This window comes from Microcebus murinus, chromosome 25, assembly GCF_040939455.1.
Source record: "Microcebus murinus isolate Inina chromosome 25, M.murinus_Inina_mat1.0, whole genome shotgun sequence".
In the NCBI taxonomy this organism is placed as follows: domain Eukaryota; kingdom Metazoa; phylum Chordata; class Mammalia; order Primates; family Cheirogaleidae; genus Microcebus; species Microcebus murinus.
Genome location: NC_134128.1, coordinates 12,558,925 through 12,572,563, shown reverse-complemented (window position 1 = coordinate 12,572,563; position 13,639 = coordinate 12,558,925). Strand labels below are relative to the sequence as shown.

At 44.0% G+C, this 13,639-nt stretch overlaps 1 protein-coding gene across 1 annotated transcript in view; it reads right to left on the bottom strand.

The window, feature by feature from the left end:
- RSU1 (Ras suppressor protein 1) overlaps positions 1 to 13,639 on the bottom strand; it is a 178,910-nt gene that overhangs the window by 135,201 nt on the left and 30,070 nt on the right. The window contains exon 4 of the mRNA XM_012753773.3: positions 1,969 to 2,089. Within this exon, the coding sequence (XP_012609227.1) occupies positions 1,969 to 2,089 (121 nt within the window). The remainder of the gene's footprint in view (positions 1 to 1,968; positions 2,090 to 13,639) is intronic.

Sequence of the window (13,639 nt, the reverse complement as noted above, 5' to 3'; positions counted from 1 at the left end):
AGTTGGGAATTCGGTAAGTCCTTGTTAAAAGAACAGCAGACATTCACGATTCTCTGTCTAGCCTTGCTGCTTACCTTACTGCTCCTTGTCCTGCACTTTACACTCAAAAAGGCCAAAAAACTGACAATTCCAGGAAAAGGCAGAGCTCTGAGCATTTGCCATTCATTCAACCTGAGATGCCTTTCTTGGATTTCTAAGTCTGAGAAATTCTTTCTCATGCACTGAGTCTTGGCTCAATGGCTACATACACACCCTGCGGGTGCCCTCCTGAGAACCTCACCTGTAGACGCAGGTGATTCTTGTGTCGCTGTGCCCACTACAGGTCTACAACCTCCAATGGCCAGTCTCAGTGACCCAGCTAGACTGTTCCTGCTCACTCACAGCCGGCCCCCTCCCTATCTGAAGGCCAGGGACTGTGACTTATGCCTTCGATCCCCAATACCAGCAAGGTTCCTGACACAGAAATAAATTTAAAAAAATAAATAAATAAAACGATGATGACGGTAATAGGTCACACTAGTATGGCCTAGGAACTGCTCCTAGTGAAATACACACATTCATAAATAAATGTATGTATATCATTCATTTAATAAATTAACAAATTAACATTAAGACATACATACCTATATATCTAGTTTAACTTCTTGCTTACATACAAATTAAACAGTAGGACTTAATAAGCTTCAAAACCAAGATCTAAATGCAGAATCCCTTCTTTTCTGCTTTGCCAGATGGGTAAACAGTCTACAAATCTGTGGGGAGGAAAAAAAAATCATCTCATCTAAAGTGACGTTTCTCCCTCCTTTAAATTCCTCTTTCCTCAGACGTTAGAAAAAAGAGAAGGCTCATGGATGGATATCACAAAGATGGTCTCTTAGTCAGACTGAACTTCAGTAGAAGACTGTCTGACTAAACTCCTCATGAAAGGAACAAACTAAAAAAAAAAAAAAAAAAAATCACTTCATGAATGAGATTTTTTTTCCATGATTGCTTCCTATTAAGTTGATAAATACCTGGGCAGCTTCTATTGCAACTCGACGTAAATCACTAACTTAACTAGAACATTCAGCGGCTACAATTTAATGAATATATTACTTCACACAGAGAATGACACACGAGTGGGCAGTTTTTTCGAACAGCTATGGCAATGAAGATGGAATTCAGAAGCCAACGTTCCGGTTGGGGTCTGACAGAGGACATATGGACCCAGAACAACGCGTTCCCTCCTCAGCTTGGCCACTAACCTCAGGAGCAAGTCACTTAACCCCTTGGAAGAGGCCTGGCTTCCTCTCTATGAAATTAAAGCACTAAAGCCTGTCCTTCCTGCCTCACAAATGTTGAGAGGGCCCCATGCCAGCACAAAGACTTTTAAAACTAACAAAGCGACATACAAGGACAAGATATTATTATTAATATTATTCACTGCCCCCTGGTTTTGCAACCTCAGCTCATTCGAAACTCTTCTCTTCACCTTTGCATAAGACACAGGATTATAAACTCTCAACTACACAGAAGAACTCCAAGAATTATGGAAGCAGTGTTAGGGAATATAGCCTCCCCTTCGTGGAAGGAAGGTGTTTTGCAAACTTTTTCTATTTAATAACAGAGAGAAGCAGCAACTGCGTTACAACTTGTTTGAACAGTTAATGCCGTGCAAATAAGTCCCTTGCTTGGTCAACATTAACTGAAATAAAATTTTACGGGAAGTAAAATACAGTGATAAAAACTCCCTTACTGCGCCAACAATTAGCTTCTCAATTAGCTCTCAGATAGATATGCACTAATGGAGGCCATTGAAAGGGCTATATTAAAACAATAAAACTTTTTAAAAAACCTAAAACATAAAAAGAAATTAGAAATCTACCTCTCCCGTGCAATAACATAAATAGATTCCTTCTCTCGTTGACCACACCCCACGCCCCCCCAACCCTTCCACTGTCTTCTCCTTCCGCCCCCATCAAGACTCACCCGAGGTTCAGGTGTTTGAGTTTTTGAAGGCTGCTGATCTGTGTGGGTAGCTCCTCGATCTGGTTATTAAAAAAGTTGAGCACTTCCAGATTCTTCAGTTCTGCTATGTTTGGTGGCACCGCTAGGGAAACAAAAATGCTGACAGTGAATCCAAGAACCTCTCTCTTAGCAAGGAATGCCAACAACACATTTGGTCTGTCCTTCAAAGAAAAGAGAGCTATAAATCCAAGATGATCATCTAACTCGCATTACTTATTCGCTTTGCTTATGTTTTGCAGGTTTTCCATAGTAAGTAACTGCAGAGTAGAAGCAGAAATGCTTCTTCTGGGACAATTAGGTAAGTGTTTGGCATAGTTTGTTTCAAATGGACAAAGAGGAGGAAAGAAGTAAAAAAAAAAAAAAAAAAAAAGGGCAAAAGGGAACTTCTGTATCATAAACAGCCTGTAAAAGCAAATATTATAAAGCATATAGACTTATAGTTGTCATATGATATCTAATATTAGTGCAACTGTTTTCTTCCTTTTGGTTTTCTTGTATCTCCACCAGAAGGAAGACAGCTCCAATTCCCCTCCTGAGTGACAGTACATTCAAGCTGGTTTAATCCAGTATCTGAAGAGCTGTCCTCTTAACACTGCATTAAGTCACAACAATTTAAGCTCAACCTTAAATGACGAAAATACGCAACCTACCTAGTTTCTCATTTTGGCCCCTGGAGAAATACACTCCGATCAATACAAGTACACACACCCATACACAAAGGTTATATCAGATTAGCAAGCGATCAATACACTGTTATGTAGAAATACAAAAAGGCAACCCAGTAGCACGCTATGAATACTAGTATGCAGATTAAAGGGGAAAATAAACCACTGGGTACCCGAAAAGGTTCCTCCTTCCCTACAGTATACACCAGCAAGTTAAAAGCCAAAGGCATCTTTATCTCCAAAGTGTAAACTCTAAACTGGTAGCAGAAAGACTTTCAGTAGTTTGCAATTCATCTATCCCATTTGCTATTCAATCTTTCTACAAACATCTGCTTGTCCACGGTTTGTGTCAACTCTAATACCGAGACTATCTGGGCAACTAAGAACAATGACACAGGCCTTGAGGCCAGCACAAAAAAATGTGACATCTCAGGCAACAGTGAGGTTTCTTCCCATCCCACGTGCCACCTCCTCCAGGGCGCCCCAGAAGGCTGGGAAAACCTGCCTGCAGTCAGAACCAGGCGCACCTGTGCTTAGAACCGCTACAAAGGTACGTGTAACATTTAAGGAGAAATCCATTCTGAGAACTCCAGCAGACAACATCCAGGGGACCAAAAGTCAAGAGGACAGGCACACTGTCCATGATATTTCTGAGTCATCACTGTCAGCTCTGCGAGATGCCCAAGGCATCGCTGACCTGACTTCTTTTAGAGGAAAGCCTTGGTAAAAGGTAACAGAAATGCTTCTTCACTGGAAGAAGGGGTTTTAAAAACGATGGATCATTCTGGACTAGGACGCATGGGCAGAGGGCAGTGGTCCGAAGACTGGGCCTTGGATTAGCTCCTGGAGTGGCGGGAGATAAGAGGACAGATTTTCATGGGATGATCCAGGCAGCTGGGAATTAACCTGCACTCTGGGATGCCAACATGAATGCACATGAACCCTAACCCACACAAGGTCGCACATTTTTAAGTGCACGGTGAATAGCGTGCAAATGAATGATACTCGCTTTGTGTAAATGACCACCAAGAAAATCACCAGCCTGTGCCTTCTGAGCTGCTGGGCGTCATCTGTCCCTGTTCCCTCCCCAGATCATAAAGTGTGCGAAGTGCTACAACCCGGAGACCTCACCCTTTCCCTGCCCACCCTCCAGCTACCATTAAGCCTTCATCTGATTAGTCTGAAGAGCAATAAAGAAAGTTACCGAGACCAGGAGAAAATGATGATCTCAATTTAGCCACAAACCAAGAATAATGCAGCCAGAATTACTGCCCCCTTCCCAAAGTTACTCCGCCAATGCAATTAAATGCTGGTCTAAAGGTATCGCCCGCTTGACAGGATGAGAGATTATTTCACTCTCCTTGCTAAATCAGTCCAATTTAAAGCCACAAATTATGCTAAATGTGATTTAGGGCTTTGTTTTGTGGACACAAACAATAACCCCATATTCAATTTACGAAACCTCTCCCAGCCTTCTGGTATGCATGTGAATTTTTTGCTTAAGACTCCATTCAAGCTGGAGGGGAGGGAAAAAAAGCTACATAGCTAATATTCTCCTTAAAATACAGATTTTTTTCACCCCCTGGTCACAGTAAAAATCAAAAGAAATTAACATTCAGATCTGTTCAGATGGGATAGCATTCAGTCTTTCAACCAGTATATTCAGAGAGTATTTATTATGTGCACAGCACCATACTTCTAGCACCAAACATTCGGATATTTGGGGGATAAAGTAGGAAAGGTGTGCTATTTAAAGAAAGTAAGTTACAAAACAAAGAGGATCAAAGTCAATAAATTGAAACAAGCCTAGTGCTTGCAAAAACTAATCCCAACAAAACTGTCCAAAAAAATAAAAAATAACCAGTTAACAATATGAGTTGTGCAACAACTGAATCATACACATACATGGCATGAACAATTTTAACCATTCTGAAAAGCAGCTGCAATATTTCCCAGGCTAAACAATCTACTGGAATTTTCCAGATGTCTTCATGACACATGAACAAGAAGCATTTTTTAATATAACTAAATAGTGAGCATCGATGTGTTTCTTATTGTGCCTTTGCAATGCTCCTTTCCCATGAATCTGCCCAGCTTCTGACCGATGACTCCAGCTGTGCAAACCTGTTCAGAGATTACAAGGAGCTGAGCCCACAGGAGCCCTGGCCTGTCCGGTCACTACCAGCCTGGCTTAGGCTCCTCCAGGCTCAGCCCTACACTGCTGTGTGTGCCCTTACTCAACTCACAACCTCTCTGGGCCTCCGTTTCCTCCAGTGTAAAATGAGAAGGCTGGATTACGACCATTTCTAGGTTCTCTTCCACTTCGTTTTAACATCCTATGATCCTAAGAGGAGATGGATTATGAAAATCAATGATATGGATTTAAATAATTCAACAAATGGGGCCGTCAATTAGGAAGCTCGGTCATGTAGAACTTTGCTTCTGACAGAGAATTTAATATCATTTTCTGCTCAGCCAATGGTAGCTGCTTTAATTTGGAGATTCCAGTTGCTAGATCTGGGGGAACAGTCTCTAACTACTCTCAAGTGCTCCCTGGCCCCTAAACGTCACTCTTGGCTGTAGCTGCAGGATCACGTGACCACAAGGGAGGCTCCCAGCGCAGAGATTCTGCTGGTGTTTTGGAAAAGGTGACAAAGATGTGGCCCTGTCCCCCCAGAGTCTGGACTCCAGTTGTCACAGTTCGGACTAACAAGGACTGCAAATCAGTACAACCTCTATAGAAAGTAGTATGCAGACACCTCAAAGAACTCAAAGTAGAACTGCCACTTGATCCAGCAGTCCCTACTGGTTATTTACCCAAAGTAAAAAGAATATTATGTAAAAAAGACACCTGCACTCAAATGTTTATAGCAGCACAATTCACAATCGCAAAGATGTGGACACAACCCAGGTGCCCATCAATACATGAGTGGGTTAATAAAATGTGGTAATACGTTTACCAAGGAGTACTATTCAGCCATAAAAAAAAAAGTGGTGAACTGATACCTTTTGTAACAACGTGGATGGAACTGGAGACCATCCCTCTAAATGAAGTGTCCCAGGAATGGAAAAACAAACACTACATGTACTCACTACTAACTTGGAACTAATGAATCAACACTTATGTGCACATATCGAAGTAAATCTTGAATCACACAGGCAGGAAGGGGAAGCAGCAGATGGGCACACTTAGAACTTCAACTCAAACTGCACAAAAGCAAATTATGTAACCAAAATGTTTGTACCCCCACAATATTCTGAAATTAAAGAAAATTTTTTTTTAAAAGGGCCTGCATAGCCCTCTGTTCTTTTAAATCCTACTAAATTGAAGAACCTGAATGTAATTCTAGAGTTTTGTCTATCTGGTGTTCTGGCCCAGACTCAGCAATTCATCACCCTCGCTCCCCCGAAGCACAGTTTCTGGAAGGTTCCACGAGAAGTCCGAAGTGGCAGAAGGGCTCATTAATATCTCTTTAAAAAGCTCCCACAGGCGAGAGGCACCTCCACCTCCTGGACAGGCTGGATAAACCACAGTTCCGACGGCAAGGAACCTTGGACACAGCTGACTGCGAGCAATGGCTTTCCTCCTCCTATGGGGACGTGTGTCCGTCACCATCGGTTCTATTCCCAACAGGAGTGAGCCACCAGGCAGGGCAGAGCTGAAGCACACTCAGAAAAATCAGGAATAGGCTTCCCTCGACTCGCTGGCCACCCGCACACTGCCTCCCCTCCAGAAGAATCAAAAGAAACTATTTGTTACAGCAACTGGACTTTCGTTCTTGGAGGATTTTGTTCTATGCCATGAAATTAATAATTCCACAACCTACAACTTAAGGCATTTTAGGAGTTTAGCCACAGAACAGTAAACAGCAGGGCGTGCTCTGGGGCTGGGCTGTCTGATGGGTGGTGACTAGGTGTATGTAGTTACTTGAATTTAAACCTAATCAAAATTTACACAAACTTAATAATTCCATTGTTTGGTCACACTGGCCACATTTCATGGATATAAACTGTTTTTATCATTGCGGAAAGTTCTGTTGGATAGCCCTGCTCTAGGGCAGAGGGTCTTAAACCACAGAGTACATCAGAATTACTGGAGGATTTGTTAACACCCTGGTGGAAGGGGTACCCCAGAGTTACTGACTCAGCAGGTCCGGGGAGGGGCCAGAGAATCTATATTTCCAACAAGCTCCCAGGGGATGCTGATGTTGCTGGTCTAGGAACCACAGTTCGGTTCAGTAAACTTTTAATCCATTGCTGACGCCAAGATCAATGATCCAGGCCGGTTGCGGTGGCTCATGCCTGTAATCCCAGCACTCTGGGAGGCAGAGGCTGAAGGATTGCTTCAGGAGTTCGAGACCAGCCTGAGCAAGAGTGAGATCTCATCTCTACTAAAAAAAAAAAAAAGAAAAAAAAATTAGCCGGGCAGGCTGGCACGTGCCTGTAGTCCCAGCTACTCAGGGGGATTGCTTGAGCCCAGGAGTCTGAAGTTGCAGGGAGCTATGATGATGCCACCGCATTGCAGCTGGGGGTGACAGAGAGAGACTGTAAAAAAAAAAAAAATACATATATGTCTCTCACCCTATATAATAATGCCAGTAAGAGTATAATGATCCATCTTATTCAAATTAAGACTCCTCACTGAACCCGGGGAGCTGGGAAGAGCAAACTAAGTGCGACACTCTAGGGAGCTAATATGCCCAACCCGGGTGCTACCAGCAGACCCTTTCTAGTCACTTCTGCGTCTCCACGTAGGTTTTAAGGTGAAATCATTATTAGGATGATGGACATCATTGGAGGCAAGGAAAGCCCTGAATTCCCCAGTCTGTAGAATTAAGTCACTCGGCAGCAATCATCATGACCAGGTGTGGTCACACGGGCAGAGAGCTGTCACCTGCTACACTGCCGGCCTTCGAACCACCGAGGCCTGACTGCAGGCTGCCGGGTGGCGGCGATGGCGTGGACCTGAGGCACGGGTGCGGCTGATCTGCGGGCTTTGTGAGCAAAAGCATCTCGTGGTCCCCGAGGCGAAGAAACAAAACTGTGAGGGGGACAGGCTCCGGGAACAGCAGGCACCGCACGAAACAGACGGACGGCAGCTCTGCCCGGGAGCTGCCCACGGGGGGGTCCGGGGGTCGCACGCTGGTCTTTAGAGCCATATGGCCAGCACCGCCAGCCGGGTCCCCTCAGCTCCAAAGGGCAGCGAGAGACCGTGCACCGTGCCGACACATGCCCACGGCTGCCGGGAAGCCAGACGCTGCTGGGGACACGGGGAGGTTCCCGTCACCAGCACAGGCACGGAACCCGGAGGTGACCCCTCCACACCCACCATCTCCACCAAACCTCCGCGTGGTGACGGTGGCTCTCCGCCCGACTGCTTTTGCACATGCACGAAGGCTGTTCTAGCTGGGCCACGCCAGGCATGAAGGCGAGAAGACCCAGCCTCTTTGCAAAAGGCGAATGAATGATTCGGCCGTGGCCTCCTTGATGGCAAGATGGTGACGGACTGTGACTCCATGCAAGGGCAGGAAGAGGGAGGCTCAGAGCTGGCGCTTCCTGGGAGCCAACCGGCAGGGCCAGGGCTAGGACAGCAGACGGCACAGCGGTGCACACGCTGTCCCGCTGCAGCAGGTGCCACGTGACTGTCTCGTGCCTACGTCCAGTGACCCAAAAAGGCCACCGACCGACCCTCAGGCCAAGCAGTCCCCAAAGACACCATACAGGATGAGTTATGGCAAAATAAACCCAACAGCACCGCTGCCAACAACCTGACATGTTTATATATTAAAAATAGGATTTTTGTCTGTTGCCATAACAGATGAAAATGCCTGATTATATTTTTACAATGCCACACACTTCTATTGCTTTTCTGTATTTTTTTCTTTTTTTAAGCAGAGAGGGATAAAGGATGGTAGAGGATGATATTAAAATTAGCTTGTTATTTAGGTAAAACGTAGTACATTACACTACTGCAACAAAGTTGTAAGAAAAATGACTGAAAACACGGCCGGGCGCAGTAATCCTAGCACTCTGGGAGGCCGAGTTAGGCGGATTGCTCGGATTGCTCGAGGTCAGGAGTTCGAAACCAGCCTGAGCGAGACCCCATCTCTACTAAAAAATACAAAGAAATTAATTGACCAACTAAAAATATATATACAAAAAATTAGCCGGGCATGGTGGCACATGCCTGTAGTCTCAGCTACTCAGGAGGCTGAGGCAGGAGGATTGCTTGAGGCCAGGAGTTTGAGGTTGCTGTGAGCTAGGCTGACGCCATGGCACTCTAGCCTGGGCAACAAAGTGAGACTCTGTCAAGAAAGAAAGAAGGAAAGAAAGGAAACAAAGGAAAGAAATGAAGGAAAGAAGGAAAGGAAAGGAAAGAAGGAAGGAAGGAAGGAAGGAAGGAAGGAAGGAAGGAAGGAAGGAAGGAAGGAAGGAAGGAAGGAAGGAAGGAAGGAAGGAAGGAAGGGAAGGAAGGAAGGAAGGGAAGGAAGGAAGGAAGGAAGGGAGGGAAAAGAAAAAGAAAAGAAAAAGAAAAGAAAAGAAAAGAAAAGAAAAGAAAAGAAAAGAAAAGAAAAGAAAAGAAAAGAAAAGAAAAGAAAAGAAAAGAAAAGAAAAGAAGGCCGGGCGCTGTGGCTCACGCCTGTAATCCTAGCTCTTGGGAGGCCGAGGCGGGCGGATTGCTCAAGGTCAGGAGTTCAAAACCAGCCTGAGCAAGAGCGAGACCCCGTCTCTACTATAAATAGAAAGAAATTAATTGGCCAACTGATATATATATAAAAAAATTAGCCGGGCATGGTGGCACATGCCTGTAGTCCCAGCTACTCGGGAGGCTGAGGCAGAAGGATCACTCGAGCCCAGGAGTTTGAGGTTGCTGTGAGCTAGGCTGACGCCACGGCACTCACTCTAGCCTGGGCAACAAAGCGAGACTCTGTCAAAAAAAAAAAAAGAGAAGAGAAGAGAAGGGAAGGGAAGGGAAGGGAAGGGAAGGGAAGGGAAGGGAAGGGAGGGGAGGGGAGGGGAGGGGAGGGGAGGGGAGGGGAGGGGAGGGGAGGGGAGGGGAGGGGAGGGGAGGAGAGGAGAGGAGAGAAGAGAAGAGAAAAGAAAGATGACTGAAAACATGAGAATACATGAAAATGAGTGAGACTATTCATTTTATATGTATGGCGGGGAAATACTTAAGAGACAAATAGTGAAAGCAAACATTTCTTTGTCCCAGGAGTTGATGAATATGATATTGGACACTACCTGGCCCTCTTTAGCCTGAATCAGGCAAGGTCGGAAGAAGCTAAATTTGCAAAAAGTAGATGAAATGTCACGTGGGGCATTCCTAGTCAAAGTGGAAACACGGCCTTTTAAATCTACAGCTATGCTAGCTAGAAAACACTCGTTTATTCACACCGCAGAGGTGATGTCTAGACTAATTACACACATGCCAATTCTTTCAGTAAATTGGGAATCTCAGCCCTCAATGCCATCTTAATGATTATACATAAAGAACAATCTTTACACTCTTGCACACAAATAATTACACTCTTCAGAATTTTATATGCAAAAAAAGGTCATTTGTAGTTATAGTGATTAATTACCCTTTGTTTTCCAGCCAAAAACACAAGGTGGATAATGAACTAATTACATATTACTGTAAGAGTTTGAAGTTCAAGAGTACACTAATGATAACTGGTTTCAGGGATTTTATGAGATTTCCCCCATACCAGCTATTAAAATGTGAATTACAGTCATTATAGGTTATTTAAAAACATAAAGTTTATGAAACAGTGAAGAAAATCCTCATTTGAAAGGTTCTATGTGTTCTTCCATGCAAAAATAAAATGGCAAAATATCTTAGCATCCACCCCAAGAAAGGCCAACACCCCCCCCCAATATTATTAGCTTTATAAATAACAATGGTGATGCTACCTTTGGTTAGTCCACAAGCATTTGCTGAGCACTCCTGCCCCAGAGTACATACTTATTGTATCCTACCATGGGCTTCCTTAGGATCCTGCAGCTTCAGTAATTTTAGTAACCAAAAATACCCCTGACTTATTGCAAAACAATAGTCCTACTCGTTCAGCAGCAACAAGAATAATCAATTACCCAAAAATTAGAGAAAAAAGGTACAAGCAAGTAATAAGGTAGGCTTTATACTATCAAGTCAAACATGCAAAAATATATGTCCTTGAGCTATAAAAGGCGTGTATGCATAACCAAACAAATCTCCTAAAAAGCTGACAAGCGTGGATTTCTGCTCCTCTGAGGATACAAAAACTAGTCAATGCCGGAATCTCGTATTGACTTCGCAGAGAGAACCAAGCAGTTGTGCACACAATCTTCGGGAGAACTCCCAGGCTCTGGATTCCTGCAGGAATGCCCCTTCTAAGTCACACTGCAGTCCTGCTGTGCTACTAGAGCGAAACATCAATAAAGAGATTGACTGAATCTGGGATCTGGGTGGGAGACTAGCAGCACTGGGGGGCAAAGAAATGGCATCTGGTGGCCTGGAGAGGAAGTGACTTACAGAGAAGGGTAAGAAAAGGACAGAGGCTCCTGCAGGAAAAATGCCCAGGGAAGTTCTGGAACACGGAGAAGAGCAAAAGGAAAAGAAGAACACAGAAGAAATGTCAATCAATTAATGGAGAAAGCAAGCTCAGTGTTACACGAGGAGCTATCTAGGCTCTTTTATATGGGTGTGTGTCTCTATTTATTATGTATAATACATAATATGCAAATATATTAATATATCTACACTCAATTATTAACATTAAGATATATTAACATTAGATATATTAACAAATATATTAATATATCTACATTCAATTATTAACATTCTCAATTATTAAGAGGAGACAGTAAACAAGTCAAATTCTCTCTCTCTCTCTCACACAGAACATGCTTTGCCAATACTCTGTCTCCTTTCACAGTAAGAATCATTTCAGCAAGAGGCTACATTGGGTAGCTTCTCTTCCTACCCGACCGTCTGTTTAGACCAGGGGTCCTCAAACTTTTTAAACAGGGGGCCAGTTCACTGTCCCTCAGACGGTTGGAGAGTGCGCACTGGGAGCCCGGGACGAGTCGGCTGCTAAGCAGGACAGGCAGCGGTGGCAAAAACACCTGAGGGCTGGATAAATGTGCTAGGCCAGCCCGCATGTGGCCCACAGGCCGTAGTTTGAGGACGCCAGGTTTAGACAATGAGGAACAGAATTACTGCAAGGGAAGGGAAAGAAGGGGAGGGAAGGCATCCAGGGCTGGAAACAGCCACCAAATCCACGTGGGAGCTTTGATAACCCCCTAACCCCCGTCTAACTAAAATCACTATGCGCTTTAACCTCAGGAACTGCCCCTGCCTGTTCTTCTACTGGGACGAGTAAGGATCTCGAGCCATGGAAATGCCTCCTCCATGGAGCTCCTAGATTTACCGAACTGGACCATTTCGCCTGCACACTTAGGTCATTTGTAGAGACAGCAGGGGACGTGGCAAGTGCAGCCACCTGCTCACTGTAGTCACTTAACTGCTTTGCACCTGTTTCCTCCAACTGATAGGTAGAGGTTTGATAAATGTTAGTCTTTTCTCTCTTTCATTTCCTGCTAAAGTTTTTCTGTATGAGGCGTGTGGTCCTTCATGGTCTAATCGATGGTGGGGTGTCCTATATTTTATTTTCCACACAGTGCTGGGTCAGCTAGAGGGACAAGAGGGCTTCATGGAGAGAGATGAGTGTTCATCTAAGCTTTTCAAAGGATGGGCAAAATTTGGAGAGAGGGACAGAAATTTCAGATTAAAAAATAATAATAATAAAAGCAGGGGACTGGAACAAAGAATATATAGGCAGGGAAACAAAACCAAAGGAACAGCAAAAAAATTAGACCAAGAGGGTTCAGATTGAAAACAGCAGAAAATGAAGTCAATGATTTTGCTAACTGGCGGTCAATTATATCTGAGTGGTTTTGTCCTATTAGGCTGATTGAGGAAGAGAAAGAAAAATGTCAACAGCAAAGGCATTCTCAAGGCTTTTATTGGTGTTAAAATGTACCTGTGTGTTTATATGCAAATTCCATTCAAGACTGAGGGCTACAAGATGGGACATTCTTATTTAACAAAATGTAAATTTAAGCAAACAAATAAGGTGGCGCTTATGAACCTTTTTAAAAGCCATCAGGAATGAGCTCCACGTGGCATTAAGAATCATCTTTTTAAAGCTTTAGACAGATTTCCAAGAAACAACCCCTTTAAGAAGTAGCATCAGGACATCCACGGTGCAAACACACTAGTGCTATCCATGTTCCCACATTTGAGGCACATGGATCTCTCCAGAATTCACGGATGAGCTCACCAGGATCCACGAGCCCACTGAAATCATCACCATTATGTGCATTTCTCTACTGAGCATGGTCACCGCTCTCACTCTGTTCTTTAAAAAGATCAGTAAGTTTGACAAAGTTAAGAAGAAATGCTCTCAAAGAAGGTATCCACCCAAATATTGCACCTCTTAGGATATCCACTCTACTACCCTCCTGCACTCACACTCACACGTGTACACACACACACACACACACACACCCCACATTATTTAGGATAGTCAACTAAAAATCTCTATGTAATATTCTGCTATGAAATCAATTCTGCTTGGCAGGTGTTCTAGTCTTAAAAAGCAAAAGAAACCCTTTTCAAGATCAGCCCTCCAAATGGGCTAGTGACGATTTGGAAAGTGACAAGCTCACGTCCCTCCAACCTTATTCTCTCCACAGCCTGTCACCATTCTCAAGTTCTCACGATTGAGGTCATTCCATTTAAAAATATATTGCGGAAGAATTAATACACTGCATGCTAGCTAGCTTCCTCTTAGCACAGAGCGAGACCCCAAGCAAAGGGATTCTAGAGCAGGTACATTTTGGTTGGCAGAGCTGGCAACAGAGAGAATGCAAGGCCAGCCACAGTCTACTATCTGACATTGAGACCACCACCAAAAAGA